At 46.1% G+C, this 25,456-nt stretch overlaps 2 protein-coding genes across 12 annotated transcripts in view; both read left to right on the top strand.

Moving 5' to 3' along the window:
- The first annotated feature begins 13 nt into the window (after positions 1–13).
- Positions 14–14,006, top strand: RAD23A (RAD23 homolog A, nucleotide excision repair protein). 2 transcript variants are annotated; one of them, XM_079959679.1, is made up of 9 exons: positions 14–250; positions 5,575–5,736; positions 6,069–6,256; positions 7,044–7,078; positions 8,131–8,258; positions 9,009–9,084; positions 9,311–9,441; positions 10,437–10,601; positions 12,179–14,006. In XM_079959679.1, the coding sequence occupies exons 1-9, from the start codon at positions 179–181 to the stop codon at positions 12,290–12,292; spliced, it is 1,071 nt and encodes a 356-aa protein (XP_079815805.1). In that variant the 5' UTR covers positions 14–178; the 3' UTR covers positions 12,293–14,006. The 2 variants fall into 2 exon arrangements, with proteins under 2 accessions (XP_079815805.1, XP_079815804.1); XM_079959678.1 differs by having other exon boundaries at positions 15–250; positions 7,023–7,078.
- Positions 14,007–14,096: 90 nt separating this feature from the next.
- LOC307206311 (tetratricopeptide repeat protein 39A-like) overlaps positions 14,097–25,456 on the top strand; it is a 34,299-nt gene continuing 22,939 nt past the window's right edge. For 4 of the 10 annotated variants that reach the window (XR_013834312.1, XM_079959439.1, XM_079959437.1 and 1 more), the window contains exon 1: positions 25,003–25,180. Coding sequence is in view for 8 of the 10 variants with exons in the window: in XM_079959439.1 (XP_079815565.1) it covers positions 25,008–25,180 (173 nt within the window). In the remaining 2 variants the exon portion in view is untranslated. Of the gene's footprint in view, positions 14,185–18,701; positions 19,211–25,002; positions 25,181–25,456 lie in introns of those variants that run through there. The other 6 variants (XM_079959444.1, XM_079959442.1, XM_079959443.1 and 3 more) reach the window with 4 other exon arrangements.

The raw sequence follows: 25,456 nt of genomic DNA, 5'->3' as shown, positions 1-25,456 counted from the left end.
TCACGTGGGAAGGGCCCGTCAGGGAGCGGAAGCGGCGCTCGGACGCGATTAAAATGGCGGCGTCGTGAAGTTGCATGTTGTTGTGGGGGACCCCCAGCTGAGTCCGTTGGGAGGAACCGCCAGTTGCCGCCGCCGCCGCCGCCCTCTCCCCTGCCTCCCTCCCGCCCGCCCGCCCGCCATGGCGGTGACCGTCACCCTGAAGACCCTCCAGCAGCAGACCTTCAAGATCCGCATGGAGCCTGACGAGACGGTGAGGGGCGGCGGGTCGTCCTCCTCCTCCCCTTCCCCACCCCGCTCTCCTTCCCCCGGCCTCTTCAGCGCCCCCAACCCTCTTGCGCCAGGAGCCCCCTTTCGCCTTGCAGGTTAAGCGGGCGGTACTTCTCGCCTCTCGCTTTCCAGATCCCCCTCTCTCGTTGGCAGGAGATTCCTCGCGAGCTGGGAAGGGAAAGGGAAGCAGTCCACCCCCGGGTCGCCTTACAGAGGCGATCCTCCAACTTCTCCCGATCTAGAAGTTAGTCCTTAAAGAACAGCGTCGTTTGTTTTGCCACAAAGCTCACACAGGAAAAGCTGTCAAGTAGGGGTTTCTCGAAGGCGCGCGGTCTCTCTCAATACACACGTGTAGCCACAGTCCTTGATCCTTACTGGCGTAAGGATCTGTTCGCTGCTGGGCACGTAACACACGCGCGCCCGCGCCCCGGCCGCCTTCCTTCCAGTCGTGCTTTATTCTTAATTCCACATACACATCCTGTTACACCAACATCTATAAAGGGGCTGCTCCCATTTCCACCCCCTCCTCCCTACGCTAGCTTTCCCAGCACGTGCTTAAATTCAAAATCAAATGCAGAATGGTGGTTTCCGAATTCGCATCTCCTATTCTGGGTGCCTTGCCTTGTATTTGTAGTCCTGAACCCCCCCCCCCCCAAAAAAAAATTAAGAACATAATAAGAGTTTGCTGGGCCAGGCCAAAGACACATGTGGTCCCATATTCTGTTCTCACAGAGGCTGTGGCAAGCAGAACATGAGTGCAACCTACTGGCTTACATTTTGGTTATTTTGGCATCATTTTGTTTTCATAGTTCTTACTTCCAGCATATGGCCTCTGATCCTGAAGGTAGAGCACAGCCACCATGACTAGAAGCCATTGATCACTATATTCTCTATCAATGCCTAATCCTCTTTTAAAACCATCCAGGTTGGTAGCCATTGCTACCTCTTGCGGGATCAAATTCTATAGCTTAACTCTGTGCCATGTGAAGAAGTGCTTTCGCTTGTCTGTCCTGAGCCTTCCAATATTCTGCTTCAATGGACGGTCCCAAGTTCTGTTCTTAAGAGGAAGGAAGAACCAGAACTGTACCCAGTATTCCAAGTGTGGTTGCACCATAGATTTGTATAAAGATATTACGATACTAGCAGTTTTATTTTCAATCCCTTTCCTAGTGATCTGTAGCATGGCATTCACCTTTTTCACAGCTGCTGCACTCTGTTAGTCAATATATTTATCAAGCTATCCACTACCATCTTGTTCCTGGTCAGTCACTGCTAGTTAAGACCCCATAAATGTATGTGTGAAATTAAGATTTTTTTTTTATTTTTTTTTGCCCATCCTGAAAAAATTGGCGTCATCAACAAACTTGGTTACTTCACTGCTCCTAACTCTAGACAATTTGTGAACAAGTTAAATGGCACAAGTCCCAGTACCTTGGAGGACTCCACTTTGTACCATCCCACCCATTGGGAGAACTGTCCATTTATTCCTGCTATCTACTTCCTCCTTTTTAACCAGTTACTGATCCACAAGAGCACCTCTTCTCTTATTCCTTGACTGTTAACCTTGCTTGGGAGTCTTTGATAAGGTACTTTATGTACTTTGTCAAAAGCTTTTTAAAAAGTATTTGTTAACTGGGTTACTTCTATCTATATTAAGGTTACCAGATTTTTTTCAATGAATCTGGGGACACTTTTCAACTTCCTACTAAATAGATGGATTTTGTCAAGGGACTGATTTGGTAATCCAGGGACTGTCCCCGGGAAACGGGGATGTTCTGGTAACTTTAATCTATATGCTTATTTCTCAAAGAAATTGAAAATGTTAGTAAGAAAGGACTTACCTTTACAGAAGCCATGCTGGTTCTATGTTAGTAAGTCTTGTTCTTCTGTAGGCTTGGTAATTCTATCTTTAACAATGCTTTCAATCAGTTTCTGAAAGTGGTGCTAAGCTAACCAGTCTGTGGTTTCCAGGATTACCCCTGCCCCCAGTCCCCCCTCCCTCCCTGTGAAATGGCATTCCATTGATCATTTTCCAGTGTTCAGGTATGGAGGCAGGTATCTTAGGAACAAGTTACATATTTTTGTTGGAAGTTTAGTATTTTCACATTTGAGTTTCTTCAGAACTCTTGGCTGGATGCCATCCAGACTCAGCAATTGTCAAATTATATTTTTTCAATAAGGGCCTATAAGAACTTTGTATCTTTTCTCCTCTAATTGCCTCAGTTTGGCAGGTTCCCTTCTAAAAGTTAGTTCAGGTACAGGGATCTCCCATATATCTTCTACTGTGCAGGCAGATACGTACAAATAATTCATTTAGCTTCTCTGCAATCTCCTTTTTCTCCTTCAGCATACCTTGACTTCCTTGTCATTCAAAGGTCCAACTAGCTGCCTCCGTAGCCAGTCTCCTGCTTTCAATGTCTTTAAATAATTGTTTGTGGTTAGTCTTTATCTTTTCAGCAAGATGCTCTTCAGATTCTTTTTTAGCATCCCTTATTGCTCGATTGCATTTCTTTTGCCAAAGTTTGTGTTCTGTTTTCTTCTCATTTGGACAAGATTTCTATTTTCTAAAGGAAGCCTTCTTGCCTTTGATAGCTTCTTTAACTCTGCTTGTTATTCATGCTGGAATCCTCATGGCCCTGGTGGTACCTTTTTTATTTGCTATTTACATTTAAACAGAGCTTCTAGTGTGGTTTTAAACAACCCCTGAACATTTTAAGAGATGTGACCCTATTGACTTTGCCTTTAAACTTCCTTTTTACCAATTCCTTCATTTTTGGGACGTTCCCTCTATTGAAGTCAAATGTGGCCTTTGGATTTTCTGGGCAATTGTCAGTATATAAATTGAATTTGATAGCACAATAGTTACTATTCCCAATTGGTTCAACGGTACCCACATTTCTCAGCAGGCTGTTGGCACCACTCAAGATTAGGTCCAGGGTTGCCACTCTTCTGATCAGTTCCATGACCAGCTGTCCTACGGCACAGTCTATCAGATTTATTGTTGTTTTGGTAGCTTCTTTCCCACCACCAATGTCTATCTTTCCTCAGTTTTTTATTTTAAATCAGTGTTTTATGTATTTTATTACCCATGCTATTTATAGGTAGATTTCTGCCTCCTGTGCTTCAACATTATACTGATTCATCTGGTTTTGTTTGAATGAAGCGAGTCTGAATATGAATCCAGATACTAAAAGTAACTTAAATCTGGAGTAATCACTTTGATTCCTCCCTTGTCATATAATTCTGGAAGAACACATAGGAGGAGTGGTAACTGCTAAGAATTCATTATTATTTTTCAGTCTCTGCCTATTGTGGGTCAAGAGGCATGCCTCTTTGGCAATTTGCTTTTAACTTCAGTGGAACAAAGTAAATCCTTTCAAACACCAGTCCCTACATATAAATAAGTCCTGAACTTAACCAATTTGCTAGCTTTTATCATGTTCTGATTTGATTCAAGTTCCAAAACAGTTTTAGTAAGGATTCTCAAACGTGACCTTTTGAAAGGAAAAAAAATAAAAAAATTGTCACAAGCTGTATTATCCCTTTCGTGCGAGGTATATGTTGCATCCTGGTGGACTGAGTTCTTTTTATCAAAATTTAACTGTACGGCCAGGGTAGGACCATTCATCCATCATCTCACCCTGCACAGAAGTATAGAAGTAAAACAGCTTTGGGATTTATTCAAGAGAGACAGCCACACAGTGCAGAAGACAACGGCCTCCCTATGCAATCTCATCTTGCAAAATTCCTTTTTAACCTAAACCACAGTGCAATTGCTGACTGTTCACAAAGGTGAAAGTTTTTCTGTGCTCTATCAAGGAAGTTTTTTGTTGTTGTTGTTTAAATCCAAGATCTCCTTTCATTTTTTTAACCTTCTCTTTTTGGATGATGATTGTTTATTATTATAATTTTATTTCATAAAATATATACAGTGCTTGATTGTAAAAAACAAAACAAAAACAATCTCAAAGCAGCTTACAAAAAGATAAGCAAGAAAATCAAGAAAAATCCATGACCACATTTAAAACGTTTGAAAGTTAAAATACTAAAATTACCTCAACTTTCTAAGCATTAGGTAGGTTTTTTGAAACAAGAATGTTTTTAACAGGCGCTGAAAACTGTACAGTGAAGGTGCCAGCTTGATCTCAATAGGCAGGGAGTTGCAAAGATTGGGTGCTGCCCCATGAAACAATTGAGTTCTTACAAATGTAGTTGTCAGGGGCTGGACTGAATGGTGCCCCCCCTTCTCCTGAACCTTCCCGAGAACAGGAGGACAGTATAGATAGGCAAACTCGGCCCTCCAGGTGTTTTGGGACTACAGCTCCCATCATCCCTGACCACTGGTCCTGTTAGCTAGGGATGATGGGAGTTGTAGTCCCAAAAAACATCTGGAGGGCCGAGTTTGTCTGTGCCTGGTATAGATTTAGAACAGTGGTTTGCAGAGCAGCATAGTTCAGAGGCTGCAAAGGGCAGAAGCTTGCAAATATTGGAAGAGGAACAGCAGGAGGAAGAAAAAGCACCAGGGAAGAGACAGCTGACAGACTCAGTGTCTTTAGAAAGCATTCCTGACCACCCCCTCCCAGAACCAGGCGTGCCTTGAGAGTAGTAGAACAGAGAGCTCAGAGGCAGAAAACTTAGATTAGCTGGCGCATGGGTGACATAGAATAGGGACGATGTAGGGGGGTGGGACTTTACTTGGAGCAACCCCATTGATGGATAGGAACTACATTACTTTTTCTTGCTTTGTAAATCCTGAATAAATTACATGGTGAGGACTCTTCTTGTCACCTGCTTTTTTTGCTGCCACCAGGGGAGGGAAAGGATTCCCTGAACCTTGACAATAGTGCAGAATGTGGTGTTTATATGCTGCCAAGCACCATATAATCATAAAATCCTACAGAGGCGTGGAGCTGTACTGTGTTTGTGGGAATGGAGAGCAGTCCCAGAAGCTGGGAAGATTGCCTATTAATGGTACTTGGGGGGGATGGTTTTTTTGAACTGGTGAAAGTACCATGAAGTCTGTGTCTGCCCTTGCTTTTGGTATTTATAGATGGCAGGGCAACAGGTTTGGCTTTCCTAAAAGCTTTTAGAAGTAAGGGACTTTCTGAACCCGTCTCTCCTCATTGGGAGTAAAGACAGTACTCAAAAGAGCATTAGATACAGGACAGAGTTCACTGTGCTGGAAGAATGTGGCTTATGGGCCAATTCAAATATCTCTACAGCCACGCTTCGTGGGGTGGAAAAAGTTTGACTCTCAGGCGTTCAGTACAAGACAGATGGTGGAACCAGTTTGGTCTTGACCCACAGGTCCGAGTTCTTAAGGAGAAGATTGAGGCTGAAAAGGGCAAGGAAGCGTTCCCAGTGTCGGGACAGAAGCTTATCTATGCTGGCAAGATCCTGAGTGATGATGTCCCTATCAAGGAGTACAAGATTGATGAGAAGAACTTTGTGGTGGTGATGGTCACCAAGGTATGGTTGGGCACCTCCATTGCTTCATGGGAATGCTTTCCTGGGAACAGAAGACTGATTCTGCTTCAGAAGCTTCCCCTCCCCTCCCCGCCTTGCTGTGGTTCAAAGGATGGTGTGCTAGGAAGCAGATTTGGTGCATGTTTCTGACAGTGTAGGTTTCGGCCTTTGGGTGTGGGCACATCCAAGAAACCGATTACAGGGCATTGAAAATTCCAGGAGTAGCTTCTCTTGGTTTCTCAGAATTAACTTGAAAGTCAATCCCCTTTGCTTTTCTCTGTGGGATAGAAATGCATTGTATCTGCTTCTAAGTCTCATTTTGATTTTCTGTTCAGAACAAAACAGGCTCAGGAGCTCCTGTCCCCTCACCAAGTGAGGCAGCGCCCCCATCAGAGCCTACACCATCCTCTGGACAGATGCTGCTGCCTGGAGCAGCTACTGTTTCACCCCCACTAGGAACTCCATCAAGTGAGGAGAAGCCTCCTGAAGAGACAGTGACTGTTTCCCCTCAGGAATCAGTTGGGTAAGTTTGGCTTGCCCTGCCACCCTCCGCACTCTCATTTGTTTTGTAGGTGACGCTGGAATGATATAATGGAGGGAGAAATTCTAGGCCTTGGAAATCGTGATTGGTTCTGAAAATCCAACAATGTTTGGAGTTTGGAGTAAACTGATTGGGGATAACTTCTAGAGCAGATGCTACTGGGACACAGAATTAGCCTACCATCACTTGGACCAGCCGGTTGTGGTCTTGTGTTTGTTTAGCTGTTCGATTTTATTGCCAGTCTTTCGTCTATGTTTGAGGACTTTAACGTGGAAACTCTTTCTCCATATGTGGAGATTTGAGTGGGTTCGAAAGTGGGCTGCAAACCACACAGCCTAGGTGCCTCAAATCTCAGTCTTGGCATTATCAGACGGCTATAAAAAGGGTGCAGGATTGGGGCGGGAAACAAGAAGGTACATGAGAGCATGTGTTTTGGAGCTGAGCAGCCCTCCTCTCCTGGCCTCTGTTGCTTCATAGCTTCGTACCACCAGTTTTAGCACCACTACCTACTCTCAGAACAGTACCCCTGAAATGTGGCGATTGTAGTTGCACTCCAGGCCTCGGTGGTGGTAAGAATCGTTAGGCAAAGCAGTTGCTTGCTGTTTGTTAGCCATGGGGGTAGGAGAGAGATTGTATGACTGAAGGGAAAACCAGCTGTTCTGTTGCTTAGTTTATATTTGGCTTTTCAGTTTTCTTGGCCAGTTATCTGAAAGGACCCAGCTACTATTTCTCTCTCTTAAATTTGCAGCTCTGTTCCCTCTTCAGGTAGCATGGGACGTGAAGATGATGCAGCTTCCACTTTAGGTAGGTGAGCGCCTTTCCTTCGCTTGCCACAGGGGAGAGCTCTCAGCTCCTTGGCTGCAGTATGCTCTTATAAGATTGGGACCACTCTCTCCCTATTCTGCTGTTTTGACTGGTAAATTTCTATGGTCTCCAGATCCATAGTTGATGGACTTCTAAATACAATACAGCACGGGATAACTTAGGAAGTGCTGCCCTCGAACGGTCTCTAGTGGTTAAAACACTTCTCCTTCCACCACTGTTTCATGGGGATCCGGCATGCAAGCGTCAGCTGGGAGCCACGAGTGGGTTGCAACTGAGACTGCACCATCATTTTTGCTCTAGGCTTCTTTAGGTGGGTAGGGTGTGGGGAGAGTAGGCAGCAAAAGAAAACCATACATAGTAAAAAAATTAAAGTGGGTCTCATGTTGCAGGTTAGGGTTAAAGATGAATCCTGGGTCTGAAAGTTGAACACTGCTTGTGGGAACAGTTTGGCAGATTTCACCCCCAAATTCTGTCATCAGCCACTGATACCTGTATTCTTTCCATCAAGGTTACAGCATAGTGGGCACCTGCTTGCCCTTTTGTGGCCGTGTTGTATAAGGAGCAGTCTCTAGCACTTGAGCTGTGGCCATGGAAACTGGAAATTCTGGATTCCATCCCCATTTCTGGAAGCAGTCTAGTGGTTAAAACCTAGAAATCCTGATGCAGCCTCCAGTTCTGTAAGGGGAATGAGATTTAGTAGGGAAACTCAGGGGGCTTTCGAGAGGGTGGTCTCTCTTGTGGAAAGAGGCTTGAGATCTTAATTCTCTTTTCAGCCATTAGAGGGACTTTGAAGATCTGGGAATAGAAACTGGATTTGAAGCTTTGGAGCTTACTGGTGTTCAAAGCCCCAAGGGTACAAGGCTTCCTGGTTCTGCAGACATTGTAATGAGGATGCTGGCAATGGCAAAGTGACCTGTTGCCTTCCAGTCCAGCTGCCCACCTTGCTCCCCTTCCCATATGCAAGGGTCAGGTGGAAATAGTTGCACATTTTCTTCCCCTAATGTCAAACTGTCTTCCTTTTCTGCTTCCAGTTACTGGCTCAGAGTATGAGACAATGCTGAATGAAATCATGTCAATGGGCTATGAGCGAGAGCGGGTGGTGGCAGCACTACGGGCCAGCTACAACAACCCTCACCGGGCTGTGGAATACCTGCTAACGGTAAGGAGAAATGCTGGGTTTGTCCTACCATCATCAATATATTTTGGGCTTTCCTCTAGTTCTTCAAGGGGTGTTCCTGGCTTCCTTTTCCTTCCACTTCACTGGTGTGCTATAATCATTTTCTGCTCACTGCCGCCGCAACTCTGTTGCTAGCCTGGGTTGCTTGAAAGAGGCAGAGCACCATGCTTTCTGAACCATCTCAGACAGGTCTTCCAGAAGGATGACTCCATACTAGTGTCTCAGCTCTGTGCATCTTGCTTGCTCTGGTGTCTCCCCTGCTTAGTATAGCACAGAGGAAGACCACGGATACCAACCAAGGAGCTTGCTTTATCTAAACAGTTGTGAGGTTAGTTGGGCACTTTGCAAAAGGGCTGAGGGCTAGATCCTTGCACTCCTACATTAAACTAAATTTGGAAGTCAGAAAAAATCCCGTCAGAATGAACATTTTGTAAATGTAAGCAGACATCCTTAGTCACATAATACGGGAAAATAAAATTGAAACTGAAGAGATGTGAGCAGGCAATAGACACGACTGGACTTGGGCAAGGAAATCTGGAGAGCAGAAATGTTCCCTGGAATGTCACTGGAAGTCTTGCCCCAACAGAAACTGCCTTCATAGTTTGTTTTGCCTTGAACCGTTCCTGCACACCGTCAGTCTCTGAGGTAGCCATTAGTGTGCTGTGGATGGAATCTTGAAAAGTGTATGATCTGGAAGTAGTTCCATTAACTTTGCTTTCTCTAACTTTGCAGGGTATCCCAGGTAGCCCAGAACCAGAGAGAGCCTCCATCCAGGAGAGCCAGCCTCAAGAGCAGTCGGCACCAGAAGGTGTGTGTCCCCTACTTTCATATAAAGAGTTTACTGGAGCGGTGGACTATGGGGAGTAACAGTTGTGCCTAACTAGGCTGCAGTGCCTTGGCTAGTGGCGTGTTGGGAGAGTGCTGCCCCTTGACGGCTTCATACGCACTCCTCTCTCTACGCACATGCCCAGCCCCTCCTCCACTTGCTCCTGTTCTGCTCGCATGCATGGCTTTAACACTCATTGGATCTACAGGAGAGAACCCTCTGGAATTTCTGCGAGACCAGCCCCAGTTCCAGAACATGCGCCAGGTGATCCAGCAGAACCCAGCTCTGCTCCCAGCCCTGCTCCAGCAGTTAGGCCAAGAGAACCCTCAGCTGCTGCAGGTAACTGAGCGGATGGGCTTCGTTTGTTGTCTCAGTCAGTTGGGGACAGCCTTGGAGCAACCAGATGGGTCAAAGTTACACTGGTCTGAGATCCCGCTGGTGCCAGCATGGGCAGCATGACTCTCAGCATCTCTCGGGCGGTTGTTTGGTATTTCTAGAGAAATAGCAGGCACAACAGAGCCAAGTGGGTATGCTAACCTGGCTAGGCAGACTATTTGTGCTGTTGTATGCATTGTTTGCATGTCATTGACCTGTACAGCCAGATCCTAATTCTTAGATGAGTGTTTGCTTCCCTGGGGTTCCTCCTTTAAATGTTGCTGCCAACCCTCAAGGCTCAGTTTCCTCCCAGTTCTCCTGATTTGCCTACCCTAGGCCTTGGGTTAGGGCATGGGTAGGCAAACTAAGGCCCGGGGGCCGGATCTGGCCTAATCGCCTTCTAAATCCGGCCCACGGATGGTCTGGGAATAAACGTGTTTTTACATGAGTAGAATGTGTGCTTTTACTTAAAATGCATCTCTGGGTTATTTGTGGGGCATAGGAATTCGTTCATTTCCCCCCCTCCAAAAAAATATATATAGTCCGGCCCCCCACAAGGTCTGAGGAACAGTGGACCGGCCCCCGGCTGAAAACGTTTGCTGACCCCTGGGTTAGGGTGATCACTGCTGGCTCAGTCATCTTCCTTTGCTTGGCCTTAGTTATATATGGGCCAGCTTTAACAGTGGATGCAGTGTGTGTTGTGGCTAGAGGAGGAGGATTATGAATATAGCATACTTGAAAATTCAGTGGCATAAGAGTGAGGACTTCAACGTAGGAGAAAAGGATGGCACGTCAGATCTCCTCTCTTCCCCTCAAATTGGAGGGTCTCATGTGAGGGTTTGGTGTCCTTTGGAGGTGCTTGTGTGAGGTTTGCTGTCCCAGGGACCCTGCGGGGTCGCAGGGTGTAGGCATGTGTTAATTGATAACAGCAAGTTTTTCTCTTCCTCCTCCTCCTCCAGCAAATCAGCCAACACCAGGAGCAGTTCATTCAGATGCTCAATGAACCACTGGGTGAAGTACCTGACATCGCAGACATTGAAGGAGAGATGGGTGCTATTGGGGAGGAAGCCCCTCAGATGAATTACATCCAAGTCACGCCTCAGGAAAAAGAAGCCATAGAAAGGGTAAAAGAGGGGAGCAGTGGACTGGGGCAGAGACAAGAAGGGAAGTCTCTTGCTGTCTGTACTGGAGCTTCTCCCTGTAGGATTTGCTCCCTCATGAGATACAGAACAGTTAAGCGGCCAGGGTCTACGTCTTGCACTAGTTCCTATAGGCTACTACTATTATTACAGTGGTGCCTTGCAAGACGAAATTAATCCGTTCCGTGAGGCTCTTCGTATAGCGGTTTTTTCGGCTTGCGAAGCAAGCCCATTGACAGCTTAGCGGATTAGCGCTATTAGCGGTTTAGCGGCTTTTAGCGATCAGCTGTTAAGCGGCTTATCAGCGGATCAGCTGATAAGTGGTTTAGGAAAAGGGGGGGAAAAGGGAAAAAAAGCCGCAGGAACTCGCAAGACATTTTCGTCTTGCGAAGCAAGCCCATAGGGAAATTCGTTTTGCGAAGCGCCTCCAAAACGGAAAACCCTTTCGTCTAGCGGGTTTTCCGTCTTGCGAGGCGTTCGTCTTGCGGGGCACCACTGTATTATTATTACAGAGACATCTTGGTGGGTACAGTGGAAAGGGTGGGACTTCCAGGTTATTGCCTAGTATTACAAGTCACTCCCCATCACCTTGCTGTGTGGACTAGAGCTAGGCTGGCTGACCTGTGGACCTCCAGATAATGTTGGATTCCAGCTCCCACCAGCCACATCCAGCATGGCCAAAGGGCAGGGATGCTGGAAACTGTACTCCCTCAGGGCTCACAGGTTAGTCAGCCCCGCAATAGAGTCTGAGGGCAGCACAGGAGCTTTAGGGCAAGAAGTGCCAGCAACCTGGCAATAAACGGATTGGCATGTGAGCTCTGAACATGTGGTTTCGCTTCATTCGCTTTTGTCTTTCTCTAAGGCTATAGAACCATGGTTATTCATAAGCCAGTTCTGCACCAAACAAGCCAGTTTTCTGTACTGAAATATTTGTTGATTCTAAAAAAACCCAACACATTTCTAAACTGCTTGATATGTTAAAATCTTTAAGTGATGTACAAACAAATAAACAATAAAACAGTATCACGAAAGCAGAGAGAAAAACAAGAACCTGTAAAGCTGTATTATAAAAACAAGAGTTCAGTAATAACAAGGTCCAGGGAAAGCCTGAGCAAATATATATATCTTATGTTTGAGGCAACTGAAGAGGAAGGGCATACCACAGTATGGGAGCATATGAACCTGCCCGGACCCTAAGATCATCTGAGGCCCTTCTTTGTGTGCCTCCTCCATGAAAGGTCCGGAGGGTGACAACACAAGAATGAGCCTTTTTTGCAGCCAAACTGATAATTACACTAACCCTACTAATGATGTCTGCCTACTCCGCTCCTGTGGTGAACCATGCTGTAGAGTGGAATCTCCCATAAGGGGGTCTGTGTATTATTATTATTATTATTATTATTATCATCATCATCATCATTGGCAGCATTCCTGGCAGTTGGCTCCTTAGAGGAAAGGTGAGGTTGTAGGACGCACAGCGTTGCCAATCAGAGCGTTTCTAACTTTTTTTCTTCCTTTCCTCTTTCTCTCTCTCTCTCTCTCTCTCTCTTCCCCACCCTTAGTTAAAGGCCTTGGGCTTCCCTGAGAGCCTGGTGATCCAGGCATACTTTGCTTGTGAGAAGAATGAGAATCTGGCGGCCAACTTCCTGCTGAGTCAGAACTTTGATGACGAGTGATAAAAGAAAAGAGTTTTATATAAAATTCTCTATATAAATATTCGTTTATTTAAAGGGGCACGTATTGGGATATGGGGGAATGGTATGATTTTAGAATGTCCCAGGCAATTTTGCTGGCTGGAGGAAAATACTCTACCTTGGAAACTGGGCAGCTGGGGAAAAAGCAGAACTAACGCACCTTCTCCTCTTCCCCTCCCCAAAAAACAAGGGCTGCCTTTGAGCCCAGCTGCATCCCATGACAGTCCTTGGACTGGCAAGCAGGATGTTCAGGGAAAGGTTGACATGGCAGATGGGTTCGATTGGACCTCCTCCCATCTGAGCTGATTGCGTGTGTGCAAACAGATTGCTCTTTTGTTTGCAAATCCCTCCCCCTCCCTCCCCCCCCACCAATGCACAGCGCTACAATGCCTAAATGTGTCTGGGCTCATCAGCTAATTCTGTCAGTAATATTATTCCCTTCCCTTTCCACTGGCCTTTGAAAGAAGTCCAGTTCTTCATCCGTGTTCCAGAGAGCTTCTTGCACTAGGTGGGTGACCTGCCTTTTGATGATCTTTTTGATAACTGTGCTTGCACTGAAGAGGCTGTGCCACGATGGAGGAATACCTTGTAATGTTGCACATAAATCCCCTTTCCCAGCCCTGGTATTACCTTTCATCCTCCTCTGCTAAGCAGCCACCCACCATGTAACTGCAGCTCTTTGGCACTCTTCTTAAATTAATTCTCAGAAGTAGCACTGGAAATTGGGGCCTGGTGGACAGTTGCCCTTTGATACAGCAGGTTTCATACCTTGGGGCCCTTTGACTGTTTGAATTTATCCCACTTCCCATGGCTACTCTGTAGAATTGGAGAAGTGGCTGGACTGCCTTTGCTGTCTCGCTTCCCCAGACTTGCCTAAGCAGGGCTCATCACTCATGTAACACATTGCTCAGCAGAGTTTGATTTCGAATTGTTTTAACATTAACATCTTGAAACGTGAGTTTTTTAAAAGCGGCTTTTTGGCGCTTGTGTCCATTGAATGAATTCCATTTTTAACATTTTCTGTGTTGTGGAAGTTTTAAGGAAATTAATATTTTCTAGTATTAACTTGATTTACCTGTTGTTTGAAAGATTCTTGCATTTTAAGGACTTTTTCCCCCCTTAAAGGAAACCCATTAGTATTGGGGGGATACAGAATCTCTTTGTTAAACGTTGGGGGGGGCGCTTTGCTTTTTTAATTTGGTGGGAAATATCAAATTGACATATTTTCACAAATCTTTATAGGAAAATGTAAAAAGGAAAATTCTGCTTTGATGTACCTTTTTGAAGCTTGAGTTTGAGCTGACTGCACTTGAACATATGCTGATTGATCTCACCCGGAAGCTGACCTGGTACTTTGCTTCAGTCTCAAATATCCAGTGAAATTGACCTTGAACTTGAGATGCACAGGCACAGAACTGCAGAGTTTCCTCCAGTTTAGCTCATCCTTCACCTTATCATAGGAATGTTGGTCAAAATTGTTGCTGGTTTGAACATCAATAAAACTGTCAGTATCACCTGTCTAAACCCCCGTTTTCTTCGATGAACCATGAAATTGACTATTGTCTTCATCCTCTACCCTCATAACAATCCTGTCTTGAGTCCCACTCTTTCCTCAGCACATGCCCACTGCAGAGGGATCAGGAGTATTGCCTCTATGCCTCAAAAATAAATTCCGAAGCCATAAATTACTGCTAAATTGTGTGATACTGTTCTGTGGCTATGACTGACAGCGTGCAATATGTACTGGATAAGTAAAACTAATGTGATTTTTCTTATCGGGGGGGGGGGGGAGGCAGGGGAGACATGGAGGAAAGGGGAATTTCTGGTTCTTAAGCCTGAAAGCGAGTATCCGGTGGTTATAAACATAGCTGTAGGTAAGAGCCAAAGAGTGCAGATTCTCCTGATTTGATGAGCAAAGTTGCTTTTCTCCGCTGAAATACAATGGTACCTTGGTACTCGAATGGCTTGGCTCCCGAACAAATCGGCTCCTGAACGCTGCAAACCTGGAATGAGTGTTCCAGTTTGTGAATGTTTTTTGGAAGCTGAACGTCCGACACGTCTTCCGACTGAGTGCAGGAAGCTCCTGCAGCCAATCGGAAGCCGGGCCTTGGTTTTTGAACGGTTTCGGGAGTCGAATGGACTCCTGGAATGCATTAAGTTCAAGAACCAAAGTACCACTGTGAACCCCGTTTGAAAGCTTCCTGAGATGGCTGTTCCACTTGACTTTGTGACTTGGCTTAGGCATTCAGACAGCATCGAGGTATCTTTGGGTAGTAAGCAAAAGCTGATGATTGAGGTGGCATGGAAAACTTTTTTAGAAGTGGGAGCTGAATAATGATGTCACTGTTGATTTACGGCTCTTTTCAGAGCAGCAGCAGTTGACTCCTAGGATGGACTGAAAAGTTACTGAGTGTGTTGCCCAGGAGTGGAAGTCGGGTGCTGAATCCTGTGCCTGAGGTTTACAGGGCAGGGGCCTTTGTATAGCTTCTCTTCCCCAGTCTATGACTTAAAAATCAGAATCAATTATGCAAAATAAGCAAGCAACACACAACACTGCTTAATTTGCAAAATGTGTTCACATGTAACAGTTCAGCTGCTTGACACAGCAATTTGATTTAAGCACATTCTCTCAGGTGCTGAGGTATTGGTGAGAGAAACTGCAGCTGTGTATTTTATCAGAGATGGGTGGAAAGAACTAGAGGAGAAATGGCTTGCAAAAAAAAATTTTTTTTTTTAATCAGCTTTACTTGCTAAGTCTGAAAAGAGCAAAGACCACCAACCAGGCCCCTTTTGGGAAATTAGCTAATGAGTTAATTGCAGTTCTGTTTGGGCGACCTGCCAGTTGCGCCCCCAGCTGCAAACATGGGACATTTTATCCTTCCAAGTTTTGGGTGGGTGTCTCCTTGAAGAGATCTGCCTCTTCTCTGTATCTGATGGAGCACTATTGTGGGCACTATGGGCAGAATATGAAATAAACAAGCTCTCGAAGCCACTCGGTGGCAGGAAAGGAACATGGATCTCCTTCAGGGAATGCGTCTTGTTTTTTAATTTCCAAATGGAATGGGTCTGAGTGGTAAGAGCTCCAGGCAACAGAAGAAGAAGAACTCCCAAGTCCCAAGAAGACAGAAGAAGAGGGCTGCTGACATGTTCAAAATAGTTCTTGAAAGGATACTGGCTAAGTAGGCTAGAGAGTAGCATCCTTCTCTTACCAAGTTTTGGGCGGCTAAGAATTTATTTGTTAGGTCTTGTGTTTGTCTGTGCAAGGGAAGGTGAGGCGAAAGGAAGAGACAGGCTTCCTTGAACCAGGCAAGTCCAGGACTGAGCCAAGCAATGCTTGTGGTCCAAGTTCTTGCAGCTGACCAGCTCAGCCTGTCTTAAGCCTTTTCGCAGGTCCAGAAGTTTCAGTATTCATTTCTAGTTCTCTCCAGAGCAAGAAGGGCCCAGCTCGTCTGGTATGTAATGTTATGCCTCCTTGACCTTTGGAGGCGTTTCCCCACCAAGCACTTTGGTGGTCATGTGCCCACATAATGCTCCCTCTGGTTGGCACCAGCTGGGGCCTTTGCTCAGTAACACAGGGCTTGCTCCCGTCAGTCTGGACTCTCCTCTGTCTGCTCCTCCAGGCTCCTGGCCTCTTCCATGTGCCATGTGCACAGTTGGCTCGTTGAAATGGGTGTTCTCGGTGGCCAGAGAAACTTGGCTGGGAACTGGATTCTGTTGGGGGGGGGAAGGCTCTGATCCCTCCAAGCAAGATGGTGATTAATGGCAGGTGTCCTGTGAGTAGCAATTCAGGTCCAACTTGCTCATTTCTGCTCCGCGTTTGGTGACTGTGTGCATGTATGTGTGTGAGAGAGGGAGAGGCGTTTGCATGCGCGCCCACACACATCAGCTGTCTTTTGGCTGCCTCTCCCTAAATTGGCTAATTACTTGAGATTAATGCTTAGAAGCAGCAGCTTCCTCTCCCCTCCTGCCATCTGCTCTCTTCTGTATCGGGGGTGTCATTATTTGCCAGTGCCTGGATTCTGTTTTCTGAATTTGACTCCAGCTTCGTAGTTTTAACCTACAGGGGATTGCAGCATGATTCAAATACAAGGGCAGATGCTAGAGCTTCGCTGATGGAAGGAAGATCCAGCAGAAGCATTGTGTGTGTGTGTATAGAGTGCATATAACGGGTGTGCACCGTGTAAACATGGGAGGGCCTCTCCTTTTCTTAAATAATTACACTTCCTGTTCTCGGGGTCATACCAGTTTGCCAGAGGCCACAGTGCTTTCCAAGGATGGGGTTGCAGTATTAGTTGTTATCTCCCAGCACTGCTTTTTCCCTACCTGCCATTTGCCCTGTCATTGCCTTGCTACTTGCCAGAAAGAGGGAATTTTTCAGTTGCTTAATTTTGCAGCTAACCAAGTGTGAAAACAGAACAGGTTCACGAAAAGAAGTGTATTTGCATATCTCTCTCTCTTTTTTTGGTGCATTGAGCATACGCTTTTGCCTCATTGCACCTAACTTTTTACAACGGGGGGCAAAAAGACAGGTGGGCTCTAGCCATAATTGGTGGCACTAGTCAAGCCACAGGATGGGGGGGGGGGGGAGATCTGGATTTTATGTTTCTGCCCCCAGATGGGAGGTTTGTAGTACCCAAGACCCCACCTCCAATTTGCTACTTTAAAAAATAGCTTTTTAAAATTAGTGGGGGTTTTTTAATGACCAATCCTTTGGGTCTCCCACTGTGTTGTCCACAGCCCAGCCCCACTATTCCCTGCTTCTAAAAAAAACACCACTTTTTAATTTAAAAAAATCAGACTGCTCCCATAGGCTCTTGTCAATGCCCAAATGTTTTTTGTTGCACCTCCAAGAAACCCCCCCCCCAATTTATCCTTAAAATAATTACTGGTTACTCTTGCTGTGATGCTGAAAGGTTTTTGTGACACCCCTCCCCCAAACCCCTTCAAAATTGTGTTATCTTAATAATACTGAATTATAAAAAATGGTTTAAAACAGTATAGAATAGCTGCTGGGGAAGCTTCTGCTAGGATTTTAAAAGCAAGTGTCCTTTTAAGAGTTATCTGTAGTTCATTGGCACATAAATGCCACCAGTTTGGTGCTTCTTGCGTCAGTTTTCAAACAAAGTCTTGGCAAGAATAGTCTTTGCGTTCATAATCCAAGGTCCACAATATTTCCCAGGACCTCAAGACACAGTGACCAAGAAGAAGCTGCTGTAGGCTGCTCTGCTCCAGCCTGTCCCCAGGACCTGTTCCCCTCTTTGGTATATCACAGCTAAGTACAGGTGGGAGGAGCTCTATAAAAGGGCACAGCCCCTTCAAGTGGGGGCTGTCAATCAAAGCCTCCAGGCTGCTTTGTAAATAGGGAGATGGTGAAAGAGCGAGGTAAGCAACCTGGCAGAGGGAAAACTGCTATCCTGAGGAACAGGTCTCGGTGTTTCGATTTATAAGAATGGAGCTGAGAGATGACCTAACCTGGGGAGAAAACAGCAAAGACCTGATGAAGAGAGCACAGCAGAGGTTATATTTTCTGAGAATCCTCCAGAAAAATAACCTCTCAAAGGACCTGTTGATGGCATTTTACCATTGTACTGTTGAGAGTGTATTAACTTATGGTCTGTGTGTGTGGTTTGGGAGCTGCACGGTCAGGGAAAAACCAATGCTGTCCAGGGTTGTAAAGACTGTGGAGGGAATAATTGGGTGCAATCTTCCCACCTGGGATCAAATCTGTGCTTCCAGGTGCCATAAGAAAGTTGCAGAGATAGTGCGCACCCCAGGAATGATCTCTTTCAGCTTCTGCCTTCTGGAAGAAGGGACAGGGTTATAAAGACTAGGACTAGCCACATGAGAAACAGTTTCTATCCAAATGTGATTTTGGTTTTAAACACTGTAAGGTAGTCTTTATGTGAGTATATTGTATTCAATTATGGGGTATCAGAGTTTTTAAGGGCTAACCATGCTGGGATAGCAGGCTTGTGGGTTTTTGAATGTCTAATGTAGATTTTTCAATTTCGTTCTGCAATAAAGATTATCGTATCATAAAAATTTGCTGAGTGCTATGAAAAGCGACTGGGGGGGGGGTGAGCTCCTGTTGCTCGGTCCCAGCTCCTTCCAACCTAGCAGTTCAAAAGCACGCCACTGCAAGTAGATAAACAGGTAAATGGCGGGAAGGTAAACGGCGTTTCCGTGCGCTGCTCTGGTTTTGGTGTTCCGTTGTGCCAGAAGTGGCTTAGTCATGCTGGCCACATGACTTCAAAAAACTGAGGACAAATGCCGGCTCCCTCGGCCAGTAAAGTGAGATGAGCACCGCAACCCCAGAGTCGTCTGCGACTGGACCTAACCGTCAGGGTTCCTTTATCTTTACCTTTATGACATGCCAAAAGTGTTGGAGGGTGCAATGAAAAATGTGGGGCTCCGTCAGAAGGTCAGCTTGTCTGGAACCTGGTAAAAGGGCTAGATCAGGGTTTTTTCATGGTATGTGCTTGCAGTATAGGCACAAAACTCCAGGTCTTATTAGAAACGAGGAGGGCTTTTGCTGTATTTTCCTTCCATGCCTCAGTTTCCAACAACCCTTCAGTAGCTCTGCAGGAGACTAAGGGACAGACTTCTCCCAGAGATCCTGGTGTCTGCTGGCAAACCAAGTAGATGATTGACAGAAGAGGCAGGACTTCCCCTGGCACAGCTCCCCCAGGGATGGCTGCAGGAGGAGGCACACCCCTGGAATACTGTCGCAGCAGCAAGGCCTTGCTTTGTTGGTTGCTAAGCAACCACCTCTTGCGGCACAGCTGGTGTTAGGAGCTGAGAGGCCAGATTGCCACTGTGAGGATCAAACAACTGGGCCCTTGGCACCTGTGGAAATGCCATGGCAGGAGCCTGGAAGCAATTTAGCTACCAACCCCTGAGGTAATGCCGGTTAGCATCACACTTAAATCCAAATGTTGGAATTAAATCCACTTCTCTGAGGTGCACACAACTTGCCACCTGTTTTGCACCATATGCTTCTTCATTTCTAGGCAAGGATCTGTGTGGGCTTCCTTAACGCTGTTTGTTTTGTTTTTAACGTCTGATTGTGCTTGAAGACCTTGGGAATGACAGAGGCCTGGTTGTTGACAAGAAAGGTTTTATGCATGAACGGAAGGGAAGAATAAAGGCAGCTGAAATGTGCCTATTTAGTGGCAGCATATTTCTCACAGAGCTCTTGAAGTTGCTTGAGAGCTGTAGGATCTCTTCAGTTCAGGGTGGAGTCAGCTAATTCTGGGTCGCAGCCACAGAGCTGAAGCAAATATGCAGACTCTGAACATCTGCAAATAATTTTCTAATTTCACAATACAGTTTTTCATGAGTTTTAAAGCAGAATTCAAGTATGTGCTTTGCTTTCTTCGTGATTTAGAAGAGGTGCATGTCAGCTATAAATACTGACTAATAAGTAAGTAAAGGTAAAGGGACCCCTGACCATTAGGTCCAGTCGTGGCCGACTCTGGGGTTGCGGCGCTCATTTCGCTTTACTGGCCAAGGGAACCGGCGTACAGCTTCCAGGTCATGTGGCCAGCGTGACTAAGCCGCTTCTGGCGAACCAGAGCAGCGCACGGAAACGTAGTTTACCTTCCCACCGGAGTGGTACCTATTTATCTATTTGCACTTTGACATGCTTTCGAACTGCTAGATTGGCAGGAGCAGGGACCGAGCAACGGGAGCTCACCCCGTCGCGGGGATTCAAACTGCTGACCTTCTGATCGACAAGTCCTAATTATCTCTTCTGGGGAACCTTGGCTTATTTGGGAGTCTTATTGTGGTTTCCCATTTAGAGCAACAGCTGAAGACAATGTAGCCACTCATATTGTTCTTTCTTTGCAATGTGCAACCATGCACTTATTAGGTATATTTTTATGCAAATCCTCAGTTTACCAGTAGGCAGTGGAAAGGACCAGCGTTGGCCCAAGCAAATTGAGTGCACATACCAGATTTGTAACTGGCTGACTGACCAAACCCAAAGGGTGCTCATCAATGGTTCCTCTTCATCCTTGAGAAGAGTGACTAGTGGGGTGCCACAGGGTTCTGTCTTGGGCCCGGTCTTATTCAACATCTTTATCAACGACTTGGATGATGGACTCAAGGGCATCCTGATCAAATTTGCAGATGACACCAAACTGGGAGGGGTGGCTAACACCCCAGAGGACAGGATCACGCTTCAAAACGACCTTGACAGATTAGAGAACTGGGCCAAAACAAACAAGATGAATTTTAATAGGGAGAAATGTAAAGTATTGCACTTGGGCAAAAAAAAATGAGAGGCACAAATACAAGATGGGTGACACCTGGCTTGAGAGCAGTACATGTGAAAAGGATCTAGGAGTCTTGGTTGACCACAAACTTGACATGAGCCAACAGTGTGACGCGGCAGCTAAAAAAGCCAATGCAATTCTGGGCTGCATCAATAGGAGTATTGCATCTAGATCAAGGGAAGTAATAGTGCCACTGTATTCTGCTCTGGTCAGGCCTCACCTGGAGTACTGTGTCCAGTTCTGGGCACCACAGTTCAAGAAGGACACTGACAAACTGGAACGTGTCCAGAGGAGGGCAACCAAAATGGTCAAAGGCCTAGAAACGATGCCTTATGAAGAACAGCTAAGGGAGCTGGGCATGTTTAGCCTGGAGAAGAGGAGGTTAAGGGGTGATATGATAGCCATGTTCAAATATATAAAAGGATGTCACATAGAGGAGGGAGAAAGGTTGTTTTCTGCTGCTCCAGAGAAGCGGACACGGAGCAATGGTTCCAAACTACAAGAAAAAAGATTCCACCTAAACATTAGGAAGAACTTCCTGACAGTAAGAGCTGTTCGACAGTGGAATTTGCTGCCAAGGTGTGTGGTGGAGTCTCCTTCTTTGGAGGTCTTTAAGCAGAGGCTTGACAACCATATGTCAGGAGTGCTCTGATGGTGTTTCCTGCTTGGCAGGGGGTTGGACTTGATGGCCCTTGTGGTCTCTTCCAACTCTATGATTCTATGATTCTATTCTATGATTCTACCACCCCCCTCAAATCCTCTGCAATGCAGATGTTAATGTGGGAGATTTTTTCTGGGGATATGCTATTTTGAAAGCAGAGTGCTTTTTAAATAAGGTAAAAGGTAAAGGACCCCTAGATGGTTAAGTCCAGTCAAAGGTGACTAAGGGATGCAGTGCTCATCTTGCTTCAGGCTGAGGGAGCCGGTGCTTGTCTACAGGCAGCTTTACAGATCATGTGGCCAGCATGACTAAACCATTTCTGGTGCAACAGGACACTGTGACGGAAGCCAGAGTGCATGGAAACGCCATTTACCTTCCCGCTTCTCTACTTGCACTGGTGTGCTTTCAAACTGCTAGGTTGGCAAAAGCTGGGACAGAGGAACGGGAACTTACCCCATATTGCGGATTCGAACTGCTGACCTTCTGATTGGCAAGCCCAAGAGGCTCAGTGGTTTAGACCACGCTTTACCTTAAACAAATCAAACACCAGTACACTCCAGTACTAAAACCCATTGCTTGTCAACTATCAAATACTGCAAAGTATCTATTGCAGTTATCAAATGTTGAAATCAGATGCCACTGACTGTCAGGTACACAGGTATAAAATACCTCGAGAACATTTGGGGGCTTCTTTAGCAGCTAAACATCTGGAGAATATTTAACAAAAGGGGCGTAGATTTCAGTTCTCTAGGATTCTAGCTACTGCACACAGACACAAGCTCCTATATCTCCAAAGCATCAGAAGATCCCTAATCAGGACCCGAATATTTTACTCAACCTCATATTCTCATGCATTTCCTTAACAAGGACTTTTAATGCTACAAGTTCTTTGTAAATTTTATCATTCCCTTGTTGGTCAGTGCAGCTGCTATTTTAGTGTGTGACTTGTGATTTGAGCTTTCTATTGCTAGCTTACTGAACTCCTTTCACAGAACAGCTTCGAAAGCCAACTGACATTCGCCCAACGTTACAGAGCTTAGAACTGCTCTTCTTAAAGTTTACTGGGTGCTTAAAATAGCTGTTGCCCTGTGGACTTCCCCATACCACATGGCCATTCTGCAAGACTCTGGGCGTTTCCAGAAAGCAGGTTTGGTCACATTTAGTGCAGAAACAGATCAATGAAAGAGGAAATAATAAAGCTACCCTGTTCTTTAAGGCAGATAGCGAATGAAGGGATTCTTTCTATTCCTGAAATTCATCTCAAGGAAGCAATTAAAGTTTTTGAGGCTGATATTTCTTTTGGCGCTAACCAAGGCTAAACAAGTGCAGTTTCCCTAGCTGTGATTTCTGCATTGTATATGGCTCTATAGGTCCCTTCCCACTCTACTATTCTATGATTCTGGGAGATCTGTCGTGAAGGAAGCAACTACTGTAAATCTAAACACACAAAGTCTGCCCCCCCCCCCCGTTTTTACCTAACCAAAATTAGAACCATCTTGAAAAATGCAGAAAGGCTTCTCTTTCCCAAATAAGACAAACCATTAGCAATGCAAATAGCCTCAGTACCAATCAGATTTGTAGCTTTGCACCTCCACCCACCTTTCTGTGTTCCCTTCTTGCTTTTAGTTGTCTTTGCTCAAGTCTCTCTAATAGGTACTGCTGTGGTTGTGTAAGAAGGCTAATTGTTTAATGGAAATCTCATCAATAGCATAGCATAGCAGTATGTGACCCTGTGGAAGTGTGAGTATGATGCTTTTGTTCTCTGCTCCCGTCACCTGGGAACTTTCTATGCTCCAAGTGAGAAAGGGCTGTCTGAGATTCCCCAACAGAAATAATGGCTGCTACAGTACAGCTGCCCTGGTTGGGCAAGCTGTTTATCTAGAAGTGCCAAAAAAGCTATGTATCACCCAGGGGCTCTTGCAGTGTGGCAATGCAATAAGGGTCATTCTTAGACCACTAAGAGTGCTTCTCCACGCTGTCATTATTTTTGGGTGGGATTCAATCACATATTGGCAAATTCAGGATGCACCATTAAAGTTGTTTTCAGCGCTCTTGGCAGCAATGCCTCACTCCGCCTGCAAAAATAAAAAAGAAAGCTAAATGTTTGCAGTAAGGAAAGTGACAGGGAACTAACCTACCAGCAAACAAATCAGAATGAATGCTCCAGAAGCAGCCAATATCATCTAACCTCCCCACAGAATCAAGGGAAATGCTCAGGAAACAGGTTGTCTGGAAATGACCATAGTGCAGCTGTTTTGGAGTGGCAGAATGCCTTCATACAGATGGAGCTGGTGGTAAAAAGGAGAAGACAATTTGGGTGTAGGCAAAAGTGTTCCCTAAAACAGGAAAACCCCCCATTCTTGGAACATTAATACATTGTAATGCTTAAAATAAGGTATTGGTGGGTTCCAGAGTTGGGGAAGTGATGAGGCCTTTGCTTCTGAGATTCAGCTGGCACTGTTATTGGCTGTTTTCTGAACCCAATGCAACAACAGTCGATCTCATAGCTTTTACTGAGAACTGATCAGTTATGAGCTGAATACTGTGACTGTAGTACTGCTGGCAGTGGAACGTATTCCAAATCATAGGCTGACCACTGTGATTTTACCTGTGTGTATATGCTTTTTCTTTTCGTAATCCAGTCTGGGATTGGAAATTGATTAAGGAGAAGCCGGATAGGTGGGTGGATACTATTTTCTCACCCTCAGTCTTGCCATCTGCGAAAGGGGGATAATAAGGACCTTATCTTCCAGGACTGTTGTAAATGCTATACCATCAGGATAAATGCATATACCCGGGGTGCTTGGAACATGCTTAAAATGTTGCTAGACCCTAAGCAACAATCACCTTACCAACAAAGGTCTGTATAGTTAAAGCTATGGTTTTCCCAGTAGTGATGTATGGAAGTGAGAGCTGGACCATAAAGAAGGCTGATCGCCGAAGAATTGACACTTTTGAATTATGGTGCTGGAGGAAACTCTTGAGAGTCCCATGGACTGCAAGAAGATCAAACCTATCCATTCTTAGGGAAATCAGCCCTGAGTGCTCACTGGAAGGACAGATTGTGAAGCTGAGGCTCCAGTACTTTGGCCACCTCATGAGAAGAGAAGACTCCCTGGAAAAGACCCTGATGCTGGGAAAGATGGAGGGAACAAGAAGAAGGGGACGACAGAGGACGAGATGGTTGGACAGTGTTCTCGAAGCTACCAACATGAGTTTGACCAAACTGCGAGAGGCAGTGGAAGACAGGAGTGCCTGGCGTGCTCTGGTCCATGGAGTCACGAAGAGTCGGACACCACTAAACGACTAAACAACAACAACAAGCAACAGTCTGGCAAGGGGTGCTTGTGATTTTCCATAACAAAAGTTGGGGAGTTGTTTCGTAAGTTTTGCACATGGATGCCCAACTCTGAGCACCTTTTCAGTAGACCCTTCTTCCCTTCCCCTCTCTCCATCTGTGTCTTAAAACAATGGGAAGGAACAGCTGGCACAGGCGCACCTGTGGAATATCCGCAGGAGCTCTTCTAAGGAAAGCTTGAAAAGAGACACGAAAAGCTGTCTGGTTTGGGGGAGATGTGTGTATTTACATACATACACACACACACACACACATTATATTATATGCATGGCTGTGACTTTTGCCTGCCTGCTTTTGGTCCAGACCTCTTGGACGAGGCGATGCCGGGCAGGGGGAGGCGAGAATCCGGCCCGGTCCGGGTGGCAGGAAGGGGAGGGCGGAGTTGTCACCAGGTAGGGGATGGGAGGGAGCCACCTGCAGGGCGGAGCCCGGCCGAGCCCGGCCGCTTCGCCTGCGTGTCGCCTGGCATTCCTGGAGGGGCTGCGAGTGCGACTCCTGCTCCCGGCCTGGCAGCTCTCCCGGCATGGCTCTGGAAGGCGGCGGCGGCAGCAGCAGCAGCAGCAGGTAAGGAGGTGAGCGAGCCAGGGAAACCAGCAGCCCTCCTCGCTGCCGGACGGAAAGCGGCTCCATCTCTCCTCCTTTCCTTCCTTATTTCCTTCCTTCCCGCTCCCCCCCTAAACCCCCCCCCCCCGCTTCCTAGGCGGAGGAGACTTTTAGGGCTCTGACTCGGGGGCACTGCAATGCAGTCTCTCTCCAAGGCAGAGGGCTGGACGGGGGGGGGGGGGTTGATCCTGCGAAGAGGGGTGCCCCCCCCGCTTTGGGCTAAAAAATGGGGGGGGGGATGTGCT

Source organism: Podarcis cretensis, assembly GCF_951804945.1.
Source record: "Podarcis cretensis genome assembly, chromosome: 17".
Classification (NCBI taxonomy): domain Eukaryota; kingdom Metazoa; phylum Chordata; class Lepidosauria; order Squamata; family Lacertidae; genus Podarcis; species Podarcis cretensis.
Note: the sequence above shows the minus strand (reverse complement) of the source record. Positions and strands in the feature narration are given on the sequence as shown.

Bases quoted from the DNA above. Each gene is read 5' to 3' on its own strand.
- RAD23A (XM_079959678.1), top strand. From the start codon at position 179: ATGGCGGTGACCGTCACCCTGAAGACCCTCCAGCAGCAGACCTTCAAG. The intron at 7,079-8,130 runs GTAGGTGAGCGC...TTCTGCTTCCAG, and splicing joins TGATGCAGCTTCCACTTTAG to TTACTGGCTCAGAGTATGAG. The intron at 9,085-9,310 runs GTGTGTGTCCCC...TTGGATCTACAG, and splicing joins AGAGCAGTCGGCACCAGAAG to GAGAGAACCCTCTGGAATTT.